General features: G+C 60.2%; 1 protein-coding gene across 1 annotated transcript; it reads left to right on the forward strand.

Moving 5' to 3' along the window:
* Positions 1-5,588: 5,588 nt before the first annotated feature.
* Positions 5,589-23,306, forward strand: LOC132426114 (ATPase family AAA domain-containing protein 3). Its single transcript, XM_060012897.1, has 16 exons — positions 5,589-5,893; positions 9,194-9,270; positions 9,889-9,990; positions 10,109-10,168; positions 10,669-10,738; positions 10,943-11,108; positions 11,278-11,347; positions 11,729-11,884; positions 12,397-12,453; positions 12,633-12,758; positions 12,948-13,072; positions 14,157-14,208; positions 14,533-14,603; positions 15,408-15,575; positions 16,638-16,746; positions 22,534-23,306. The coding sequence occupies exons 1-16, from the start codon at positions 5,692-5,694 to the stop codon at positions 22,681-22,683; spliced, it is 1,761 nt and encodes a 586-aa protein (XP_059868880.1). The 5' UTR covers positions 5,589-5,691; the 3' UTR covers positions 22,684-23,306.
* Positions 23,307-23,322: the final 16 nt, after the last annotated feature.

Below are 23,322 nucleotides of genomic sequence, written 5' to 3' on the forward strand. Positions count from 1 at the left end.
TCAGATGTAAACTTAGTCCTGCAGTCTCCTGAGAGTGTATTCCTTGTCAAAACACGCCAGCCCCATAAAAGGTTGCAAGTTAAAAAAAAACGTCTTGGGTGGAGGACGGTTGGTACCCCGGCTGGTGCTGGAGAAGAGAAGGGCGGAGCCTCCCCCTCCCAGTGCTGGAACTCAGGCCACTGTGCCCCCTGCGGCCGCCCTGTGCATCTCCTCTTCAGAGAGCGCAGGCCCCGTTTCTGAGGGCATTGCTGGGACCTGGGCCTGATCCATCCCTGATGGGCAGAATTCCCCCTGTGGAGGCCTGCATCCCCCACTCCAATCCCCTGGGTGCTCGCGGGTCACAGCCCACGGGGCACCCAGAGAGGCACCCCCTTTCACGCTGCGCCCCTGAGCCCAGCTTGCAGCGCACCGTGTGGGCGGCAGGAGAAAAAGCAGGAGGTGCTGGCGGAGCGTTTCCTAGTGGCTCAGTCACGCTAAAGACAAGTTGAGCTGTGAGCCCCTGCCCCCCAAACATGCCTCCAACCCCGAGAGGAGGCAGAGCAGCTGGAAGACGCACGCCCCCACCCCCTGGAAGAGGCTCCAGCCTCGCCTCCTCTCTGCTGGACGCTGAGGCCCAGAGAGAGGAGCCCCAAATCTACCTCCAGGCCAAGGAACACCCCTCCTGGAAGCCCTTGTCTCGGAAATGCCGCCCTTGCATCATCCCAGGCAGTTCTTAAAGGTCGTGGAGTCTGGGTCACGTCTGGAAACAGTCTCCCGGAAACAGCTTTGTCCCGGTCTCCACCCCTTCCCTCTACATCCCCTGACTCGCAGGCCCTGGCTCCGTGGTCCACTCTGGGTCTGGGGCCCAGGCTGAGGCCTGCAGGGACTTACACGTGCCACTTCCTAAGGCAACTACGAGCTTCTGGAAGCACGTGAAAGTCAGAAAGGGCCGTGCAAGAGTTTGTGATCCACATGGCAGCCCAGGTCCATGCAGCAGGAGTGGGCCAGGCAGGGGAGGATCCTGCTGCTTCTAGGGGACCCCAAAGGGAGGCTCCTCTGGTGATGCTGGGCGGGCACAGTTCTCACACTCACGAAGGTTGCTGCTGCTTCCTAACTTGAAGAGGAGAAGCTAAGGATTTCCCCAAGGCTGCATGTCACACTCATCCCGTGTGGGCTCTTCCCTGCAGCCCAGGGCTTGCCCGACGGCAGGAAGCTGCGAGGGCCAGGTAATGGACAAAGGCTGTCTGTGAGAAGGCCAGATGGCTGCTGGGTCTGGATCAGGCCTCTGGAGGTGGGTGTCCAGAAGTGGGTGGTGCAGCCACTGGTAGCTCCCTGGAGCACCAGCTGTTACCATGGCGACAGAAAGAAATGGTGTCGGGCTGCTGTGTGAGACGTGTGTCCTCACAGCCTCCTGCTGTGGTGAGGGGGCAGCTCAGGAAGCTTGAGGCTGACAGCTGTGTGTCTGTGCTTTTCTTCTGGGATGAAAAATTTTCTTCCAACATCCATTAAAAAAAAATGCCAGTGGAAGTCATAGCTCCCCCTAGAGGTGAGTGTGGTGAGGAGGGGCCCCCGGGAGACCCTCCCCCGCAGGTCCCAGTCCTTGGGTGGGAGGTGGAGAGGGCAGGGTGTGCTTCTGGCTGCCGGCCACCGGCAGGGGGCTCCCAGGCCGGAGCCCTTCTTGGGAAGGGAGAGGGCTGAGGTCTCCCAGGCAGGGGCAGGGTGGGGCAGGCGGGAACCCTGTTCACTGACATGTTCTCACCAGGAGTTAAAACTCCTGCCACTCATTGCTTATGTTTCAGAAGTGTCTGTGAATGCACCCATGACAATTATATCGTCCTAGCCACAGACACTAAAGCCTCGCAGGAAGGACAGGCCCCCGTGCCCACCAGGTGTGTGCACAAGCACAGGGAGAGCAGTGGGTGGCCAGCGGCTTGCCTGAGCCCCTGACCATAGTGTCCACGGGAGCGGAGGCCATAACCACCCGGCTCTGGTGCCGCACGTGGGGTGCACAGCACTTACTAGGGGAGGGGGTGAGAGCCACGAGCTTCTCAACTTGCTGTGGGCCTGGGGTTCTGGCCAGCTCCCAGTCCTGCTTTTTCGCCAGGGCCAGCCCCTACTGGACGTGAGGGCACTGGAGGCCGGTCCCAAAGGCGCCACTCCCAGCCCCTCCCAGACGACCCCGGGGCTCCTTCAGTGCCACAGGGCTTGAGCGACTTGCTCCCAAGGTCTGTCCAGACTATGCAGCTGACCCTGCTCTTCTCCTGGGGAGGCAGAGGTCCCAGCTCAGCCCTTCAAGGGGCAGGCCAACGCTCACGGCATGTCTCCTGTCCTCAGGGTGGTGGCCAGGCAGCTGAGCCCCTGTGCTGAGGGTCCCCCCACCTCGCGTGCCTGGCTGTGCTGGCCTTCTGCTGGGTGGGCCTGTCGGTCCAGCTGGTGGGGAGGTGCGGTGCGGCTCCAGGGGGGAGGAGAGAGCCGCCTGCTCGCCAAGAGCAAACACAATGCGGGGAAAATGAGGCCCTGAGGGCTCCGTGCTCCCTCCCCTCTAGCCTCTTCACCCTGGAGCCAGGAGGGGAGGGGCTGCAGGGGCCCTAGGAGAGGGCTTCGGTGGGTAGGGTGGGGACCAGCAGCCGGAGGCCCTGCCCTGGGGGCTCGGGCCCAGGGGGACCAGGCCGAGCCAGCAGCTTTTCTTTCGGCTGGACTGGGGCGCATGAACTGGGGCTCCAGAGACTGGAACCAGCAGGTCCTTTTGGAGCCTGAAGAGAGAATGGGAGCGGAAGGGCCCCAGCTGGGTGAGGGAGAGAGATCAGCCCCTGAAGGCCCAACTGTCCTAGGAGAGCAAGACCGAAGAGTGATGCTGGGGGGCTCCAGACTCAAGTGGAGAGGCTTCTGTCCCTGGGAGACACCGGGCAGCTGGCGCTGCAGCCTCAGTGCTGGGAAGTCCTGGGGCCTGACGGAAGGCCCCAGCTCCCCAAGGGTCTGGCCAGATGCAGGGGACTCAGGAACCACACCTGCTGCCCAGGCTCTGGGGGCAGAGTCCTCTGCACTGGGCCTGGGCTCTCGGGGGCAGCTGTGTCCCCTCACCCTGGGCTCAAGGTCAGGCTGGAGGCCAAGCTGTCCACCTGCACCTTCAACTTCTGCAGTCTCTCCTCCAGGTCTTCAAAGCTTGAGGACTCCTTCAGAGAAAAAAAAACGTCCTGTGGGGCGGGGGGACGTTGGGGGAATCCCGTCAGCAAAACAGCGCAGCATGGGCGGCTGAGAACCCCACGTTTGTCAATTAAACATGAACACGGGGCTTCCCTGGTGGCGCAGTGGTTGAGAGTCCGCCTGCCGATGCAGGGGACGCGGGTTCGTGCCCCAGTCCGGGAAGATCCCACATGCCGCGGAGCGGCTGGGCCTGTGAGCCATGGCCGCTGAGCCTGCACGTCCGGAGCCTGTGCTCCGAAACGGGAGAGGCCACAACAGTGAGAGGCCCGCGTACCGCAAAAAAAAAAAAAGAACAAAACATGAACACGTCAGGTAGAAAGCATCATCCTAATTCCCTTGTATTAACTTAGTGTCTTTAGGAAAGCGGTGTCTGTCCTGCCTAGTGGCTTCCACCTAAGACTTTAAGTGACAAACACAAGCGGACCGGACATTCTGTGGGCCCATTGGAAACCGGAAAGTGTGAGCAGCACCGCTGTGACGAGGGAACCCGGAAGGAACCCCTCCATCAAAGGGGGGGCGGTGCAAGCACCTAAACCTTAAGATTTCTGTTTTTTAAGCCAAGTTAAACGAAACTGACTTTAAAATTTATTTATTTATTTGTTTGACTGCCCTGGGTCTTAGTTGCAGCGTGTGGGATCTTTTGTTTGTTCGTTTTAGTTGCAGCGTGCGGAATCTTTAGTTGCGGCATGTGCGATCTTTATTTTTAAATAATTTTTATTATTATTACTTTTTAATTTTTTGTTATTTTTTAATTTATTGTGGCTGCGCTGGGTCTTCGTTGCAGCATGCGGGCTCTGTGTTGCGGCATGCAGGCTCAGTAGTTGGGGTGTGTAGGATCTTAGTTCCCCGACCAGGGATCCAACCCAGGCCCCCTGCATTGGGAGCATGGAGTCTTAACTGCTGGACCATCAGGCAAGTCCCTGACACTGACTTTTTAAACGCAGAACTTTATTTTCAATTATTCCTTGTCATACAAAAGTACACAAGCTTTCCAAATGCTGGCCTGTGGATGGAGCTAGAGAGTTGCCTGTGACCCAGGACCTCACTTCTCTTACCCATTTCTTCTTTACCCAGCAAAGCCAGCCCGGAGTTCTATTGGTTGTATGGTTTGTAGCTGATCTGTAGAGACCTTGATGATGGCCAATGAGGGACATCTTTGGTTTTTCTCTTGATTTGGGGAAACGAAACAAACAACAAACCCCAGACAGAATTATCTTAGAATTTTTTTGTTCCTATTTTTCTTCAGGCTTAAGATTAAGACTGTTTTCAATCTAGTGGAGAAACTCCGTATAATACTGGGAACTCAACAAATTCCATCAGGGAAAGAACGCAGGGGCAACTTGGATATTGGCCCAAGAAGCAAACTCTGCTAACTTTGGACACTGGGTTCTAGAGCAACGCTGGCCTCTGTCCATCCTTGTCTCTCTCTGCCCCAGGCGGTCCAGCCTGCACCTTGGTCCCTGAAGCAGGCACGTGGCCTCTGGGGGTTCCCAAGGAGAAACCTCACCAGGCAGAGACCAGAGCCAGGACCCCTGGGCCTTGAGGAGCTCTCCTTCCGCGACGGCGCCCTCTGTGGGGCCTCGGGGGCTCTGCCGTCCCATACTTCTGGGGTTGCAGAGCTCTGTCCCCTCCCTTGGGAGCCACTTTACCTACAACCACGGACCGCTGAGTTTTGTTGTGACGCCGAAGAGGAGGCTCGGGAGAGCCCTTCATTCTACTGACGGTTGCGGGAGATTGGCCGGGGCCGCGCTTCCGCTCTTCCATCATCTCCGTAGCACTGACTGTATGCGCTAGCACCGAGACCCACTAAGCACCGGGCCGGCTTGCCCCGCGCCGGACACGCCCGGCCCGTAGGGCGGTTCGCCCTGCGCTGGACACGGCCAGCCCGTGCTCCGCTGTCCGAGGGGGCCGCTCAGCCCGCGGCGCCGGCGCCTGCTCTCGGGCCCGGTCCCCAGACCCCCGACCCCGCGCCCGCCTCGGGCGGGGTCCTCCCCCGCCTATCGGCCGCCTCCCACACTCTTCCTCTCGTAGGCCTCTCCCTCGGTCGGGACGCCGCGCATCAAGTGGCCTCGGCTCCAGCACTGGCCTCTCTGCGGCCCCGGGGGCCGGAACTCTGTGGGCGCCCATAGCAACGGGGCCAGTGTCGTTGCCACGCGGAAATGACGAACCCAAGGGCGCGCACGCGCCCAGACCCTCAATTTCGTTCCTGACCAACCCCGGTCACCTGGCACCTCGCCCCGCCCCCTGACGGCCTACCCGCCCCCCCCACCGAGCCAGCTCCTGCAACCGCTGCAGCGATGCCGTGACGTCACGGTCCTCGCAGCCATTCCGAGGGCCGCGCGGGGGGGGGGGGACATGGACCTCACGCGCATCCGTCGCCCTGGAGGAAGGGCCGCCGCCGCGCCTGCGCAGTCTCTGCCGCCGGCTCGCGGCGCGTGGGCCGTGCTCTGCGTCGCGCGCGTCCGAACGGCTACGGGTTCCGGCGGCGGCGCGTGGAGCTCGCGAGCCATGTCGTGGCTCTTCGGCATCAAGGGCCCCAAGGGCGAAGGCGCGGGGCCGCCGCTTCCGCTGCCGCCCGTGCAGCCCGGGGCCGAGGGCGGCGGGGACCGCGGCGCGGGGGACCGGACTGGGCCCAAGGACAAATGGAGCAACTTCGACCCGACGGGCCTGGAGCGCGCGGCCAAGGCGGCACGCGAGCTGGAGCACTCGCGTGAGTGCGGGGGTTGGGCGCGGGGAGGGCGGCCGGGCGGCGGGCTCGGGGGCACGGTGGCCCTTAGTGGTCTGAGGGATCGAGCGGCGAGTGGCCGTCGGGGGGAAACCGGTCTCCAGCGGTAAGCCAGCCGGAGCCACCCTGCGTGCAGGGAGGTTCGGGATCCCCTGATCCTCTGGCATCTTCCCAGTTGCCACGCGTCCTTCAAGTGGGGAAACCGGTGCCGAGGGGACTCAGGGGTACAGGCAGCAGCTGGCAGGGCTGCACCCTGGTCTTCAGTTACCGCCTCTTGCCGTCTCCACGTGGAACGGCCAAGGGTGGCCTAGTAGGGGATCCGTCCGTGGTGGTTGCTTGGCAGTTTTCCGCTTAAGAAGGGAAACGTGTTTGAGGGGCGTTGGTCTTAAGGGAAATAAAGCAGATTTGCATTTATCATTGGAAAAAGGTAGCGTTCAGGTAGGCGAGGTCTATAAAGCAACAGATCAAGCAGCCCTGGGCCAGTTGATGACCTTCCTGACCCAGGCCCTCAAGACAGCGGTGAGTGTACCTTCACTTAGCCCCTGGGTTTTTCCATAAGCTTCTTTTTTCTTGTGGCTTTAACAGTTTGTGTCAAGATCAAGATTAAGGGTCTGGAATATAGCACATGCTGAGTAGGCAATAGCTGGAAGAATACAGTAGCTCTTAAACTTTTAAGCAGAGATGCTCTGTTCTCAAAGAAGACTTTATGGAGCAGTCTTGTTGTGAGCAGAGGTGAGCACAGTCTTCCTGTCTGAGGAGGGGGTGGCCTGGCACTTTGTGGCTCAGTCCCCGCCTTCCCGCTGGGGCCACGAGAACATCCTGGGCAAAGGTCTCCAGCCTTTCTGGTTCTCAGATCCTGGGAGGGACATTCAAAACAGAACAGCCTGTTTCCTTAGGCCTAGCTGGAACACGTCCCTCTTCAGAGTGGGTGTTAAGTATATTAGATGTATTAGGTTTGCAAGATAATTTCAGTTATCACTTGATGACTGAAGAGAGGCTTGCAGAGGAGCTTGAGAGACAACGGTTGGGCTTCAAGAAACCTCAGATGATGACAGACTTCTGACACGAGACCTAATATTTTAGGTTTGTTGGGGGGGTTGGCCCATTCACCGTGCCCAGAATTTCAAAGTTTGCCTCCTTTTGAAATGTGAAGGCCGACTCTTGGCCTCTGAAACCCACACAGTTGTACGTACAGGCTGGTGTGAATAGCCTTGGGTGTGTCTGAGGGTAGCAGCGACTTCCTGTCTGCTCCTGCCTGTGAATTGCTCCCAGGTCTCCTGCACTGGCTGCCCCAGAGCTCTTGCCCCAGGACATTCTCCACCTGGGTCCCCAGAGCCTTGGCCTCTGCTCCCCCATTTCCCCAGCAAGCAGCATCTCCTGCAGAGTCCCTAGCTACCACCACCTAGAGGCATGGTCCACCCCACTGGCGTCCACATCCAGTGATACTGTCTCAAGTGTGGACTCTACTTCATTCTTGTTCCTGCCATCCTTCGTGGCTTTTCTGCTGGCCGATGGGGGAGGTTTCACCCTGGGCTGCCGCCCTTTCTGTCCCCATACCCTCCTTCCCAGGGTGCCTGAGCCCCTTCTGTCCTTAGCCCCTCTGCAGGCCTGTTGTCTGGAGATGCTCCCAGTTCACAGCCAGAGTGCCTGCCCTGGTTGGCCTGTACCCGCTCTTGTTCACCTCACTGCTCTCTCCACGGAAACCAGAGACGTCCCCAGCTGCTTCTTACAGCCTGACCACTGTCTGTGTCCTTCGGGGCCCAGGCTGATGCTACCCAGTTCCCCAGGTTTCCCAGGCCCTCCTTGGACGCCAGAGCAGCACGTTGGCCTTGAGCTGTGTGCTCCACGCACGTACAGGGTGCCTGCCTGTGGTGGGTGCAGTTAACGTGGCGGCTCGCACATCTCTCGGTGTAGGACGACTTCGAGGTGACAGTCATCGTCGTCAGCACTGAGGTCGTAGCTTGTGATCGGGGGGCTCGCGGGTTCCTGTGCTGAGCGATTTCCGTGCTTTCTCCATCTCACTCCACGGGTCGGGGGAGGGAGCGCCCTGCTCCATTGGCAGGCAAGGTGCTCGGAGCAGTCAGCCTACCTGTCAAAGGTCACGGCGTGAGTAAGCAGGCCAGCTGCAGGTCCTCCCCATACTCTGAAGCCAAACCACGAGCCCCAGCCTACCTCAGCCCTAGAGCTTCCACCACGTGCCAAACACGTGCTTGGAGCCAGCGAGCCCCAGGGGTTACGCTGTAGTCAGTGATGCAGGTGCTGCAGCTTGGGGTCCTGGGGTCTGCTGCTTACCTTGAAGGCCTCAAAAAATAAGACAGATTGTGGTGGGGGGGGAGAAGGGTGGACGTGCGGGCAGCAACCTGGGAGCGTGGTAGCATCAGGGAGGTGGGCTCATGGGGGTCCCAACCTTCTCTCCGTGCTTTTATGTGTTAGAAAGTTTTTGTAGTGAAGCGTGGCGCACAGGAGAACTCTGTCATCGCGGATCTATTAGAGAGGCCCGACGTGCAGGCGTTTTCAGCAAGGAGAGCACCGGATACCCACATATTTCCACATGTGAATTCTGCTGATGAAGAGAATACACCTGGAAGTTGTCAATCACACACACACGTGTTTCTAACATGTGGCCTGTGAAGAGCTGTCAGCCTATGTGCATCGGCTTCTTTCTGGGTTTTGGGTTTTTTTTTTTTTAACATTTATTTATTTGGCTGCACCAGGTCTTAGTTGCGGCATGCGAACTCGTAGTTGTGACATGTACGATCTAGTTCCCTGACCAGGGACCTAGACCCCTGCACTGGGAGCACAGAGTCTTAGCCGCTGGACCACCAGGGAAGTCCCTTGCTTCTGGTTTAATCCTTGTTTGCCCCTTACGTTCTTGCCTGCCTGTGCTTGCCTGTCTGTGAATCAGTAACAGGTATCAGAGGCTCAGGAAAAATGTTCGCACTGGAAAAATAAAGGACGTTCTAGCCACAGGCTTGCTTTTTGTTTAATGGGGAAACGACCACCATGTTGACCCTCCTGCTGTCAACAGGCGGGCAGGGGACAGCCTCTCTGATGGAACCCTTTGGAGTGTGACAGTCCCCTGGGGGCAGACCGCGCACACACGCTTTCCGCTGGGGATGGAGCATACACAGGTGGCCCTTGGAGGGAGGGGTGGCTGAGCAGGTCCGACCAGGGTGGCCACGCGTGCGCTCAGGTCGAGGTGGGCTGTGGTGTCCCTGAGCAGCCCCTGGCACTTGTGAACACTCGCCCGGTGTCCTGATGCCCACACACCTGCCCCCGCTGCAGGACACGCCAAGGAGGCGCTGAGTCTGGCACAGATGCAGGAGCAGACGCTTCAGCTGGAACATCAGGCCAAGCTCAAGGTGAGTGTGGGTGTGGTGCTGGCAGAGGTGGGCTGCAGCCCCGAGGCTGAGGGGCCCCCGGACAGACAGAACATGGGCGGTGGGTGCAGCTCCTCCCTCTAGGATTTGAGGGAAGCGGGGATCAAAGACAGGTGTGTGGCCTGAGTTTTGTACAGAACTATCTGGAAGGGCAGATGTGGGTGAGGAGTCTGGTCTCCCCGAGGGGGGACTCCTGCCGTCACTCTGAGCACGTAGTGAGCGAGCGTAGGAAAGGCACAGGCTCTACCCTCCACCGCGGGCTGTTGTAAAGCGAATCAGAAAGCAAGCACGTGGCATAAGCGCGGCGGAAACGGTGTAGGGGGCTGGGGGAGTGACAGGCGCCCCAGGAGACCGTCTGGCTGCTTTGGGGCCTGGCCCTGTCCGTTTTCCTGGCTTCTCTCTGCTTGTGGGTCTGGGTCCTCCTGGGCCTAGGTGAGGCTACAGCTGAGCACCCACAGGCCTGTGGGGTGCAGACCAGGCTGCATCCCTGCCCAGGCGCTGCACAGGCTGTCCGGCTCCTTGGAGCCCACGCAGGGGAGGGGCGTCGGGGCGGGAGGCCTGGCCAGGCCCTGGGCTCAGGGCGGCTGGTGTGTTGCGCAGGAGTATGAGGCCGCCGTGGAGCAGCTGAAGGGCGAGCAGGTCCGGGTGCAGGCCGAGGAGCGGAGGAAGACCCTGAGTGAGGAGACGCGGCAGCACCAGGCCGTAAGGCGGCGGGGGTGGGGCATGCGGGGCGCTCCTCGGGCCCCGCGCCCGCCGAGTCCCACCCTGGACCATGGCTTCTGTGCCCGGGCCGTGTGCACACCACCCTTTCCCTCCCTAGAGGGCCCAGTACCAGGATAAGCTGTCCCGGCAGCGCTATGAGGACCAGCTGAAGCAGCAGGTGAACTCTGCCCAGCCGCCTGTCTTCCCTGAGGGCGTGGGCATCCCTTGGGGCGGGTGGGGGCCAGAGCCTGGGGTCTGCCCGGCAGTAACCACTACCTTGGAGGGGTGGGGATCTGCCCGCACCACCCCAAGGGTCTCCCGGGTGGGACCCTGACTGACGGGTCTGTGGGGGGCATTCAAACGGGTCTGTGGGGGGGGGGGCATTCAAACGTCGAGCCTGTTGTGGGCGTTTTAGTTTTTAAATTAAACAGTCCAGCAAAAAGCCTGTTTTGTGAGGACAGCTATGGGTCAGGGCTGCTCTGAGGCCGAGCTAGGCTGGGGGCCGCGGCTCCTGCCTCGGGCCGTGCAGCCTGCAGGCCTCAAGGCGACCATCCCCTGGGGTCGGAGCCCCTGGGGCGATGGGGACATCTCTGAGGCCAGAGCAGCTAACCTGTTGGTGTGATGTTGACCGTTTCCTAAACTCGAAGCCCTTCCCTCTCCCTTGTGGCTCCTTTTCAGCAACTTCTCAACGAGGAGAACTTACGGAAGCAGGAGGAGTCCGTGCAGAAGCAGGAGGCCCTGCGGCGAGGTAGGGCCCTGGCCTGGGAGCTCACGGGCCAAGGGCCACGGGCCTTGCTTCAGGCCCTGTGCTTCCCAAGCAGCGTGAAGCAGCGGGCGCAGAGACCCTTGGGAGAGGGGGGTGGGGGGGTACCCGGGGGGTACCCTGCGCTTGCGCTTCATCCTGGGTCGGGGGGCCTCGGGCTGAGCGCTGCTCCCCGCTCTCCCTGGGCAGCCACCGTGGAGCGGGAGATGGAGCTTCGGCACAAGAATGAGATGCTGCGGGTGGAGGCCGAGGCGCGTGCCCGGGCCAAGGCTGAGCGCGACAATGCTGACATCACCCGCGAGCAGATCCGCCTGAAGGCTGCTGAGCAGCGCCAGACCATCCTGGAGTCCATCAGGTGAGGCCGTGCCCAGCGGGCATCCTCTCACCCCTTCCCCTGAGCAGGCACCCCACTACTCCGCTGGCCGGTCCTTCTGCGGTGACCTTTGGGGCTGACCTTGGAGCCTGGGCTAGGCGCACGGGCACAGCCCGATTCCTTCCCAGTCATGCCACTGCTTCCCCTGCAGGACGGCTGGCACCGTGTTTGGTGAAGGATTCCAGGCCTTTGTGACAGACTGGGACAAAGTGACAGCCACGGTAAACAACGCTGCCGTTTTTCTTGCGGTCTGTGTCACGCGTCAGGGTCTCTGCTGGCTGTGAGAGGCGCCTGGCGCTCTGAGCGTTCACAGACCTAGGGCTGAGGCGGTCGCTGGCCCCGCGCCCCCCACTGCCACTGGAAAGCCACAAGTGACGCAGCCTTTGTGTTTGGGGCGCTCGGAACAGCTCAGTGTTGGCCCTGGTGGGGCTGGGAGGAGGGTGTGGGAGGGGTGCCAGGCGTCCGTTTTATCTCCACACCAGTGCCTGCCCTTTGGAAAGGTACTGGTGGGGCCCGGCTGAGACTCAGGGAGCTGGTGGGGGAGCCCCTCTTTTCTGCCGGGGATGAGGTGGGCACCACCTGCCTCCCCTGCCCTGTTCCAGGTGGCTGGGCTGACGCTGCTGGCCGTCGGCATCTATTCCGCCAAGAACGCCACGTCGGCCATAGGGCGCTACGTGGAGACGCGGCTGGGGAAGCCGTCCCTGGTGCGGGAGACCTCTCGGATCACGGTGCTGGAGCTGCTGAGGCACCCTGTGCAGGTGACCGCGGGCCTCCTGGGTCCGTGTGGCCTTACGGCCGAGTCGCACACGTGACCCTTTTCCCCTTTTTACCCAATACTGCCCTGTTCCCCTGCTCACAGGTTTGCATTTGGCTCTCTTTCCTGACGCTATTCCTCTGGCCCTGTGGCGTCAGCACTGGGGGCACCCTCACGCCAGTCTGCTCCGTCCCTCTGTGGGTCTGTGGGCATGACCGTCCCCCTGGGTGGACTGGAGCTTGTATACAAACTTCTGGGGCTCCAGCAAGCCATCTACCCGTAAGATAAGTCGCTGGAAGCAGCCCTGTGTCGGCTGCCTTCCTCGAGGGGAGCCAGGCTTCCTGCCTGGCCTGGGTGCTGTGCACCCACGGGCAGTGTTGTGGGCTGTCGCTAGAGGTCAGTGTTGCCGACAGTCTCCCCTGCCAGCCTTCTCCAGGACAGCTGGTAACGCGTGTTCTGGGGCGGCTGCACCGTGGGCGCCGCCGTTGACCCTGATACCCCCCCCGCGCCCCGCAGGTCAGCAGGCGGCTCCTCAGTAAGCCTCAGGACGCATTGGAGGGCGTCGTCCTCAGCGTAAGTGGGGCTGCCTGTCCCTGGGACCTTCCTGCCCGGGCGGGGCTGCTCGGCCTTCCTGGAGTCCGGTTTACTGGCTGAGCCCCAGCCAGGGAGAGGCGGCCTCTCGCACTGACCCAGGCACTCAGGAGGGATGGACTCAGCGGCAGAGCGTCCCCAAACCTCGTGTCCCCTGGCAGCCCAGCCTGGAGGCTCGTGTGCGGGACATCGCCATTGCCACGAGGAACACCAGGAAGAACAGGAGTGTGTACCGGAACATCTTGATGTATGGGCCACCTGGGACGGGCAAGACGCTGTTTGCCAAGGTGAGGGCACAGTAACTGGGGCTTGTGGAGTCTCACCTACCGGGGAGAGGTGCCGTGGGCACATGGGAGGCGGCCCCTGCCCAGCTCTTCCAGGAAGGGCGTCTCCCCACACGCGGTCTGGTCCCCAGCGACCGGGGCGGTGGGCTGGAGGGCAGACGGAGCAGGCGTTAAAGTGCCTTTCCCACCCAGAAACTCGCGCTGCACTCAGGCATGGACTACGCCATCATGACGGGTGGGGATGTGGCCCCCATGGGGCGGGACGGCGTGACCGCCATGCACAAGGTCTTTGACTGGGCCAACACCAGCCGGCGAGGGTGAGCTGGGTGCCTCCTGGGTGGCCCTGGGGCTCCTGCTGGGAAGGGGGGTTGGTGACTTTCCCCACAGCCTGTCCCCAAGGTCCGGGAGCCTCTTGGTCCCAGAGACTTTGTTTTATTTTATTTTTGGCTGCGTTAGGTCTTCGTTGCTGCGTGTGGGCTTTCTCTAGTTGCGGCGAGTGGGGGCTACTCTTCGTTGTGGTGTGCAGGCTTCTCATTGTGGTGGCTTCTCTTGTTGCGGAGCACGGGCTCTAGGCGTGTGGGCTTCAGTAGTTGTGGCATGCAGGCTCAGTAGTTGTGGTGCACGGCCTCAGTAGTTGTGGCTCGTGGGCTGTAGGGTGCAGGCTCAGTAGTTGTTGCTCACGGGCTCAGTAGTTGTGGCTCACGGTCTCTAGAGCGCAGGCTCGGTAGTTGTGGCGCATGGGCTTAGTTGCTCCTCGGCATGTGGGATCTTCCCAGACCAGGGCTTGAACCTGTGTCCCCTGCATTGGCTGGCAGATTCTTTTCTTTCCTTTTTTCCTTTTTCTTTAAATCTTACTTATTTATGTATTTATTTTTGGTTGCATTGGGTTTGGGTTAGGGTTAGGGTTAGGGTTGCTGCGTGCGGGCTTACTCTAGTTGCAGTGAGCGGGGGCTACTCTTCATTGCGGTGTGCGGGCTTCTCATTGTGGTGGCTTCTCTTGTTGCGGAGCACGGGCTCTAGGTGCGTGGGCTTCAGTAGTTGTGGCACGTGGGCTCAGTAGTTGTGGCTCATGGGCTCTAGAGCACAGGCTCAGTAGTTGTGGCACACGGGCTTAGTTGCTCCGCGGCATGTGGGATCTTCCTGGACCAGGGCCTGAACCCGTGTCCCCTGCATCGGCAGGCGGATTCTTAACCACTGCGCCACCAGGGAGGCCCAGTCCTGGAGACTTTAAACCGTTTAAGACAAGGAGTCACCAGCCTATTTTTAGTTACTTTCTCGTGACACTGGTACTTCACATGCCCCCATCTGCGGCCAAGATCTGGGTCCCGGTGGGGGCAGTGCAAAGTTTGGGGTTCCCGCGGGGCCGTGCCCTGCCTGCCTCACGTGGCCCTGCCCTTGCAGCCTCCTGCTCTTCGTGGACGAAGCAGATGCCTTTCTCAGGAAGCGAGCAACTGTGAGTTTCTGGAGGCCGCCCTCTGGCCTGGGGAGCGGGCAGGGCGGGCGGGGAGCTGGCAGGGTGGGCGGCCTGGGCCGCGGTGTCTGCACTTCCTGGGAAGGTCACCGGGAACCTGCTCCTCAGCTGAGCTTTCTTCGTCCATTTTATTTGAAAAGTGGAAGTTCAGCGTCTTTGGAGTCAAGCTTCAGCCTTCGAACTTAGATTCATTCTGTTGTGGGCGAGCGGGGGCTGCGCCTTTCTGCGGAGCCTTTCCTTAGCGCCCCCGTGGTTGCTTATAGAACTCCGGCGTGCGGACCTGACGCCGGACTTTTGTCTCTGCAGGAGAAGATCAGCGAGGACCTCAGGGCCACCCTGAACGCGTTCCTGCACCGGACAGGCCAGCACAGCAGCAAGTGAGGAGAGCCCGTGTGCGGGGGCCGTGGCACTGCCTCAGCTCACGTGGCTGCTGTGGGGCGGCCGCCCGAGCAGGCTCACGCCTGACCCACGTGGCCGGACGCAGTGGGACGGCCCGTTGGGCGCCGTGGGGCGTCTGTGGAGCTGCAGAAACAATGTGCTGGGGTCTCTGAGGCAGAGCCGAGGGGCACAGGCTCGTCCACAGGCCACTGCCCTTGGCTCAGGCCCTGGGCATTTCCAGCTGCCCATGAGATGCATTGTCAGGGGCTCACCCCACAGCCAGGGGCCCCAGGTCGCAGGTTGCCCTAGGATTGGGCTGGCCCTTCTGGGCCCCCTAATCCTGCTCCTCCAGGTGGGTGAGGTCCCTCCAGCCCCCTGCCCGCTGGTGGCATCTAGCCCTGCCGGTCAGCCAACGTGGCTACCACGCCAGACTCACTAGCCTTGCCCGCTGCAGCTGCTGCCGGTGGAGACCCTACCCCCACTGAGACCCCCAGGGGCGTGTCGAGTTCCTGCTGACTTGGCACGTCTGCTTAGCTGAGCCCCAGGCTTCAAGACCCCAGCACTTGGTGTGGGAGGGGCAGGGATCTGTCTCAGACCTGGGTCCCTGGGTCCCCGTCCCTCCTGCACACAGGGAGGCTTCCATGGCTGGGCCACCAGTCGGGGAGAGGCATGAGCTGGGGCAAGACAGGGAGGGATGGGAGGCAGAGGGCAGCGCCGGTGCGGCAGGGTCTCGCGTGTGAGGACGCCGCACGGCGGGTTCTGCTGGCCCCGAGCCCTGAGCTCCCGCCGTGTGCCGGCTGCAGGTTCATGCTGGTCCTGGCCACCAACCAGCCCGAGCAGCTGGACTGGGCCATCAACGACCGCATCGGCGAGATGGTCGGCTTCGAGCTGCCGCGGCGAGAGGCGCGGGAGCGCCTGGTGAGGCTGTATTTTGACAAGTATGTTCTTAAACCAGCCACAGAAGGAAAGCAGTAAGTGTCCCCGCCACCACGGCCGCTCCCCGCCCGTGCCCCTGCCCCTGGGTTTCACGTGTGGGGTCATGATCGCCCATCACTGGAGGCCCTGCTGCCCCGTCCCGCCTTTGAAACGCTCAGATCCAGGCCACAGTCAGGCCCTGGCAGTGGCGGGCTGTGCCGGCCCACTTCTGGCCTCGCTGAGCCTCCCTCTGGGGCCCCTCCCCAGCACACGGCGGGGCCCACCAGGCCGGGGGTGCCCTCCCTGCTCGTCCAGGCCCTCTCTCGCTGTTGTCGGGAGCGTTCCAGATAAGCCAGCGCTGGTCTATTTGTAACCCTCTCCGGGGACCAGATCTCAGCCCCACCGACCTGGTTCCCGCCTGGCGCTGCTGAGCCATCTTCTGTTCGGCGGGCTTTGCCTGCCCCTGCCACCTGTCTGACAGCTGCCCCCAAGCTCTCTTATCTGGGTCTCTTTTTCCTTTTGCCCCTGGCTGGCCCCAGTCCCCCACCTCCCCACCCTGCTCCAGCTCCCGATGGCGCATCCTAGCCCAGCTGCAGCCTGGACACTGCGTGCAGCCTGAGGTTCTGAGCACTTTTTCACAGGAGTCTGAGCGGGCTCTCTTGGGCCTTCAGCCAGGCCTGACTGGGCCTGGCATCCGCCTGCGGGGGCGGGATTAGGAGCTCGGCCGCTGTCTGAGTGCTGGGCGGGGTCCCTGCCCCCAGGCAGGCGGTGGAGCTGGGAACAGGCCCCCCGGAGCTCCTCCGTTCTCCCACATCCTGAACGGCCCCACGGCCGCCCCTAAGCCCAGCATGTGCCCCACCCAGGCCCCGTCTTGGGCTCCACGAGGAAGGGACATTGGCCCAGCAGGGTAGGAAGGTGGAACAGCCAGACCTGGCCCCAGCAGTGGACGTTGGGCAGGGGGTAGCTCATTAAAGTGAGGGGGTCGGACGTGTCCCGCCTGGGGTTTCCCAGCACAGGCTCCTGCTCTCCGTCTGTGTGGGAGCCTGGGTCCCTCACGGGCCTCTGCTCTGGCCCGGGTCCTGTGGGCGCCCAGGCATCACTTGGGAATTCTTTACCAGGCGCTTGAAGCTGGCCCAGTTTGACTACGGGAAGAAGTGCTCAGAGATCGCACAGCTGACAGAGGGCATGTCGGGCCGGGAGATCTCCCAGCTTGCTGTGGCGTGGCAGGTGAGCTGGGGATGCGCCCCGCAGGCCAGAGCCCGACCGAGCCAGGGACCCTCAGAGTTGTCGAAAGGTGACTGGGCTGGCACCTGCACCTCCCCCCCACCAGGGTGTTTCTGAGTGATTTTCTGCACAGACGTGACATGATGCCCTCCCTTCCCGCCACCACCCTCTGCCCCCCGCAGCAGGGAGGATGGGCCAGGGCCGTCCGTGGCTTCGCGCGTTATGGTCCTTCCCAGTGTCATTCTGGCTCAGGTCAGGCGTGGCCCTCTCAAATCAGCGTGTCCGGTGGTCATCAAGCTCAGGGTCTTAGGAACCTGGGCTTTGTCCCAAGCTGGGGCCCAGGACAGTTGGCACAGCAAACTGCAGACGGGTGGAGGGTCCGGGGGACACTGCCTGGGCCAGGGATGGAGCATGCCCGAGGGCGCAGAACGTGAGGAGCCAGGAGGCGACTGACCTGATAAGGAGTCGGGCGTTGCCTTCCCAGCCCCTAGAGGCAGATTGCTGCTTTCGGGACTGTCTGCGGGGGCGTGAAGGCCTCAGGCGTTCTGGCTTTTTGGATGGGTTTGCTGAGTCCTGAGGGCCTGAGGACAGCTGGACCACGGGAGGTGATTCCATCTTCACCTTGTGGCTCAGGGCACACAGGCCAGAGTGGCCCTTGTCATTCCCAATAGCCAGGCTTTCATCTGAAACATCCCAGCAGTGGTTCCACGGGTGCCCAGGGCAGGGAAGCCCATTGACTCCCGGGAGCCTTGGGTGCAGCCATTCAGAACAAGTTTCCCCATGGTCCTTGCCAGGTGGAGGGTGCTGAGTGGCTCATGTGTGTGGCCACGTGACAACCTGGCCAGTGTTAACTTAGCACGAATGCTACGTAGACATCTGCTTGGATTTGAACATCCTTGCCCAGATACACAGGGGGGCCGTATTAGTCAGAATGAACTAGGTCATGCTGCTGTAACGGACAGCCCCAGATTGCAAACTCTGTCCTCATGTGAGTCACAGGGTGCCCTGCTCCAGGCTGGCCTCACTCAGGAACCAGGCCTCACGAGGTTGGCTGTTTCCACGACCAACAGAGTGGCGAACAGGATGTCTTAGCCTGGGCGGCCGTGACAAAATGCCACAGCCAGGCGCTTGAACAGACATTCATCTCATGGTTCTGGAGGCTGGAGGTCCCAAATCAGGATGCCAGTGAGGGGGGTTCCAATGCGGGTCCGCTTCCTGGCTGCCTTCCAGCCGCTTTCTTGCTGTGTGCTTGTGCAGAGCCCTTGGGGGTATCTTCGTACAAGGACGCCAGTCCTGTAGGATCAGGGCCCCACCCTTAGGACCTCGCCCAACCTGAATCGCTTCCTTAGAAGCCCCATCTCCATGTGCAGCCACACTGGGGGTCAGGGCTTCAGCGTGAACTGGGGGGCGACAAAGGCTCAGTCCCAGTGGCGCCCAGTCCCAGTGGTGGGGAGCGCCCTGGCGCACCTCCCCTCCCCCACCCTGCCCTGCCCTCCCTGCTCGTTGGGGAACCAGGGGACAGGCCTGTGTGTGCCTGCGTGTGGGGAGCTGAGGATAGTGGCCCCCGCACGCGCATGTGAGGGTGAGCGTTTGCGTGTGGAGGCCCAGAGCCCGTGGCTGCGCTCCCTGTGTGTCCAGCCCCTGGGCAGCAGGGCCCTGGGCACGTCTGCTAGTCCCCACCCCCACCCCCTGTGAGAGAGGGCCAGAATGCCTTGGGGGTCCCACCGTCTGGGACAGGACATGTCAGTGTGTCCCCTTGGAGTTTCTCCCCTGTGGCCCCAGGTGCACGGGGCTGGGCCACTGCGGTGGCTCCTGCCCACCCTCCTCCCTCCAGGCTGAGCAGCCGGGGACCTGTGCACCTGCTCCCCGAAGCCCAACTGCTGGTGTCGCATGGACCCCGCTGCAGCTGCCACCCCCGTGCGATGGTTTTGTCAGTGCAGGTCCGTGCTTCTCACCCTGCAGCTACCTATCATGGGGACCTACTGTTTTTTTTTTTAAACATAAAACTCATTATTTTAACTTTTTTTTTTTTTTTTTGCGGTACGCGGGTCTCTCATGGCTGTGGCCTCTCCCGCTGCGGAGCACAGGCTCCGGACGCGCAGGCTCAGCGGCCATGGCTCACGGGCCCAGCCGCTCCGCAGCATGTGGGATCCTCCCGGACCGGGGCACGAACCCGTGTCCCCTGCATCGGCGGGCGGACTCTCAACCACTGCGCCACCAGGGCAGCCCTGGTTTCTGTTTTTTGGTAGTGGCCATCCTGATGGGTGTGAGGTGGTGTCTCGCTGTGCTGTTGACTTGCGCTCCCTGATGATCAGTGATGCTGAGCATCTTGTCGTGAGCCTGTTGGCCATGCGTGTGACTTCCTCTGAGAAAGGTCTGTTCGAGTCCTTTGACCTTTTTTTAACTGGGTTGTTTGAGGTTTTCTTGTTGAATTGTAGGGGTTCTTTATGTATTCTGGGTATTAACTTTGTCTCAGTAGTTTGCAAACATTTTCCTCTTTTCTGCGGGTTGCCTTTTTTACTCTGTTGATAGTGTCCTTTGAAGCACAAAAGTTTTTAATTTTGATGAAGTCCAATATTTTTTTTTTGTTCTTTTGCCAGCTGCTTTTACTGTCATAGCCAACAAGTCATTGCTAAATACAATGTCTGGAAGCTTCTCCCATCTGTTTTTATCTATGAGGTTTATAGCTTGAGGTCTTACGGTTAGATCTCTGATCCATTTAGAGTTGATTTTTGTACGTAGGGTACAGCTTTGTTCTTCTGTATATGAATACCCAGTTTTCCCAGCGCCACTTGTTGAAAAGACTGTCGTTTCCATTCAGTGATCTCAGCATCCTTGTTGGAGGTCACTTGACCATATGTGAGGGTTTATTTCTGGGCTCTTTGTTCTATTGCACTGGCCTGTGTCTGTCTTAGTGCCAGTACCACCACACTGTCTTGATCACTGTAGCTTTGTAGTAGATTTTAAAACCGGGATATGGGAGACTTCCAACATATTCTTCTTGAAGATTGTTCTGGCTGCTTGGGGCCCCGTGAGATTGCATATGAATTTTGGGGTGGATTTTTTGTGTGTTAATTTCTGCAAAAAACATCATTGAAATTTTGATAGGGATTGCATTGAATCTGTGGATTGCGTTGGGTAGTACTGACCTCATAACAACGTTGTCTTCCAGTGCATGAACGCAGATATTTTTCTGTGTTTTCATGTCCTTAATTCTAGCAAAATTCAATGTACAAGGCTTTCACCTTCTTAGGTAAGGTAATTCCTAAGTATTTTATTCTTTTCGATGGTGTTGTAAATAGAATTGTTTTCTTAATTACTTTGCCAATTATTCAGTGTTACTGTGTAGAGACACAAATGATTTTGTGCATTAATTTTGTGTCTAGCAACTTTGCTGAATTTATTACTTCGGATTTACTATATATGATAAGATCATATCACCTGCAGACAGTTAATTTTACTTCTTCCTTTCCAGTCTGGATGTCTTTTCTTTTTTCTGCCTGATTGATCTGTCTACAATCTCTAGTGCTCTGTTGACTAGAAGTGGTGAAAACGGGCATCCTTGCCTTGATCCTGATCTCAGAGGAAAAGCTTTCAGTCTCTCGCCACTGAGACGACGTTTGCTGATGTTTTCTTATCTGGCTTTTATCAGGATGAGGAAATTTCCTCGTATTCCTAGTTTATTGTTTGTTTGGCTGTGCTGCACGGCTTGCGGGATCTTAGTTCCCTGACCAGGGATCATGCCTGGGCCCTCGGCAGTGAAAGTGTGGAGTCCTAACCCCTGGCCTGCCAGGGAATTCCCCCTCGTTTATTGTTTTCATCAAGAAAGGGTGTTGATTTTTGCCAAATGTTTTCCTGTATTAATTGAGACAATCAAGTGCTTTTTGTCCTTCATTCTCTTAATTACTTACCTAGGTTGATTTTTCCCTAGGTGAACCATCCTTGCACTCCAGGGAAAAAAAGCCCACGTGGTTGCGGTGTATAATCCTTTCAATACGCTACCGAGTTTGGTTGTTAGTATTTCATTGAGCGTTTTGCATCAGTTTTCGCAGAGGGTCCGGTTCTGTGTGGTGTTTTGTCTGGTTTTGGTATCAGGGTGATGCTGACCTCAGAGTGAGTAGGAAGTGTTTCTTCCTCTCCAGTGCTTGGAAGAGTTTGAGAAGGTTGGGTGTTAGCTCTCCTTTAAGCTTTTTTTCAGTGAATTTTTTTTGTTTTTGAATAATTCCAGGTTCACAGAAAAGTCGCAAGGCTAGCACAGCTCCCTCCACACTGGCCGCCTCACCACATCCCTCAATTCCACCTCAGACGTGATCTCTCCCAGAACCCACCCAAATGCCCATGACATTCAGTCCTCCTGTCTCGGGCTTCTCTGGGCTGTGACAGTTCTCAGGCGTCCCTTGTTTCTGACGATTCCGGCAGTTTTGAGGAGTCCTGTAGGACGTCCCTCGTTGGGTCTGTCTGATGGCTTTCTCATGAGTGGAATGGGATTGTGGGTTTTTGGAGGAAACCAGAGGTGAGGGCCCCTTCTGTTCACATCGCATCAGGGGGCACCAGACATCCACACGACATCACAGGGATGTTGGCCTGGATCCCCTGGTGTCCGTGGTGCCCACCTGGCTTCTCCGTGGTAAAGTCGCTGCACACCCTCTACCTGCCCCTCCCCATCAGGGACCCCCTCTGGCTGCCACCCCACCTCCTCAGCTGCTTTGCAGAACTCGGGCTCCTCGCAGGAGGCCTCAGGGACGGCCCTTCCCTCTGCAGCTTCAGCCAGGCGCTGAGAACAGCCGTGTGGGGAGCAAAGTGACTGGTCATCTCAGATGGTGGGAACTTGCTCCCTGTGTCCTGCGTGGGCTGAGGCTCCTAGGGACCTAGCAAGAAACAGCTGGACTGGCTTGGGCTCCCTGCTCGGTGGACACTTGAGTGCACATGTCAGAGCCACAGCTGGGTGACAGGAAGCAGCTGGGGCCCGGGGTCACCCAGGAGGCACGCAGCCTGGCCAGAGGAGACCTGCCTTGGCAGCTGAAGTGCTGTGGCCCACGCTGGGGCCCGGTGAGCCGAACTGTGGTCATCCCGCCCACGTGCACGGCCCGGGAACCTGGGCATCGCGGGTGCAGAGCGCCGCCGGCAGCCCGGACCACGGCAGCCTGCGGTTCTGGGAGGACCGTCTGCAGACAGTGGGGCCCCGAGCGCTCTGCGCGGAGGGCAGTTTGGCCCGGGGGCTCTGCCTCTCCTGGTGTCTGCGTGGCCTGTGGTGGTTCTGTTGGCTGCTCGTTGGCCCTGAGCCCTGCTGTCCAGGGGGCAGGGCCCTCCGGTCTGCGGTTGAGGGCTGGGTTGCCCCCTGACAGCGGGCCTCTGGGTTTCTTTTCTTCGAAAGCCACTGAGAAAGCCAGTGGAGCAGCCAGCACTGGCACCAGCCGGGGGCGCGGGCAGGGCCCCGGGTTTTGCAGGGATGGCAGCTGCTCTGGGCTGCAGGGTCGCCTGCGAGCACGTGTGTGCTGCCGCATGTCGGCGTGCGCCTCATGCTGAGCGGCCAGGCCCCTCCTGCAGCTGAGCGCAGGCCCGGGAGAGCAGCCCACGCTTTGCCCCACTTGCCCCTGCCCCAGAGGAGTTGGGTTCTGGGCGGCGAGTGCAGCAAGGATGGGGCTGGCCAGGCTGCCTTGTCCCTGGGTCAGGCCTGGCCTACACGGGTGAGTGGTGACTGGTGGGCCCTGAGGAGCCTCAGGCTGAGGCCCTTCCCCCACGCGGGCAGCCCCTGTGCTGCCCTGCCTCAGTGCTCTCTTCCCCTGCCAGGCCATGGCGTATGCCTCTGAGGATGGGGTCCTCACCGAGGCCATGATGGACGCCCGGGTCCAGGATGCCATCCAGCAGCACAAGCAGAAGATGCAGTGGCTGAAGGCAGAGGGGAGCCGGCCCCTGCTCCCAAGTTCACAGGCCGAGTGAGCCGGGCCTGGACACCTGCAGCACGCTGACCAGGTGCCCCAGCTCCCAGCGGACGTGGTGACACCACACAGCCGCCCCCCTCCCGGCGTGTGTAACCTTCCTCTGGTCAGGCCCAGGGCGGCAGGGCAGCATTAAAGGCCTCTGCTCAGGACCAGCTGCGCGGTGCAGCCTTGAGGTGGGGTTGGTTCCCCTGACCCCGCAGCCGCCCCCAGGACACTCCTGGGAGACATGTCCCTCCAAGCCCGGCCCAGACGGGGAGCAGGCACTGTCTGCCATGCCCGGGGCAGCGGCCAAGCTGGCAGCACAGCGTCCCAGGCAGATGCTGGCTGCTGCAGCAGTGACCAGCAGTAGGGGGCCCGGCCAAGGACCTGACCTTGCCCAGTCCCTCCCAGGGCCAGACCCGAGCCCATGATGAGCAGAGCTGACCTCTGTGCAGCCCAGCTGTCCTCGGGAGGGCAGTGCCCTTGAGGTCTGTGAACCCATAAAGCCGGGTGCCAAGAACCAGCCCAGCGACCCGCGATGGCCAAGGATGTGTGGAGCGGGGGGACTGCCAGCCCACAGAAGGCGAAGTTCTCCCCGATTGGAATTGGGGGTCTTTTTATCCAGAATCTAATAAAAACTGACAGATACGTCTCAGTG

The sequence above is a fragment of the Delphinus delphis genome, chromosome 1 (assembly GCF_949987515.2).
Source record: "Delphinus delphis chromosome 1, mDelDel1.2, whole genome shotgun sequence".
Taxonomy (NCBI): domain Eukaryota; kingdom Metazoa; phylum Chordata; class Mammalia; order Artiodactyla; family Delphinidae; genus Delphinus; species Delphinus delphis.

Excerpts from the sequence above, each read along its gene's own strand:
- LOC132426114 (XM_060012897.1), top strand. The coding sequence starts at position 5,692 with ATGTCGTGGCTCTTCGGCATCAAGGGCCCCAAGGGCGAAGGCGCGGGG. Across the intron at positions 9,271-9,888 it reads AACATCAGGCCAAGCTCAAG|GAGTATGAGGCCGCCGTGGA; the intron begins GTGAGTGTGGGT and ends TGTGTTGCGCAG. Across the intron at positions 11,348-11,728 it reads GGGACAAAGTGACAGCCACG|GTGGCTGGGCTGACGCTGCT; the intron begins GTAAACAACGCT and ends GCCCTGTTCCAG.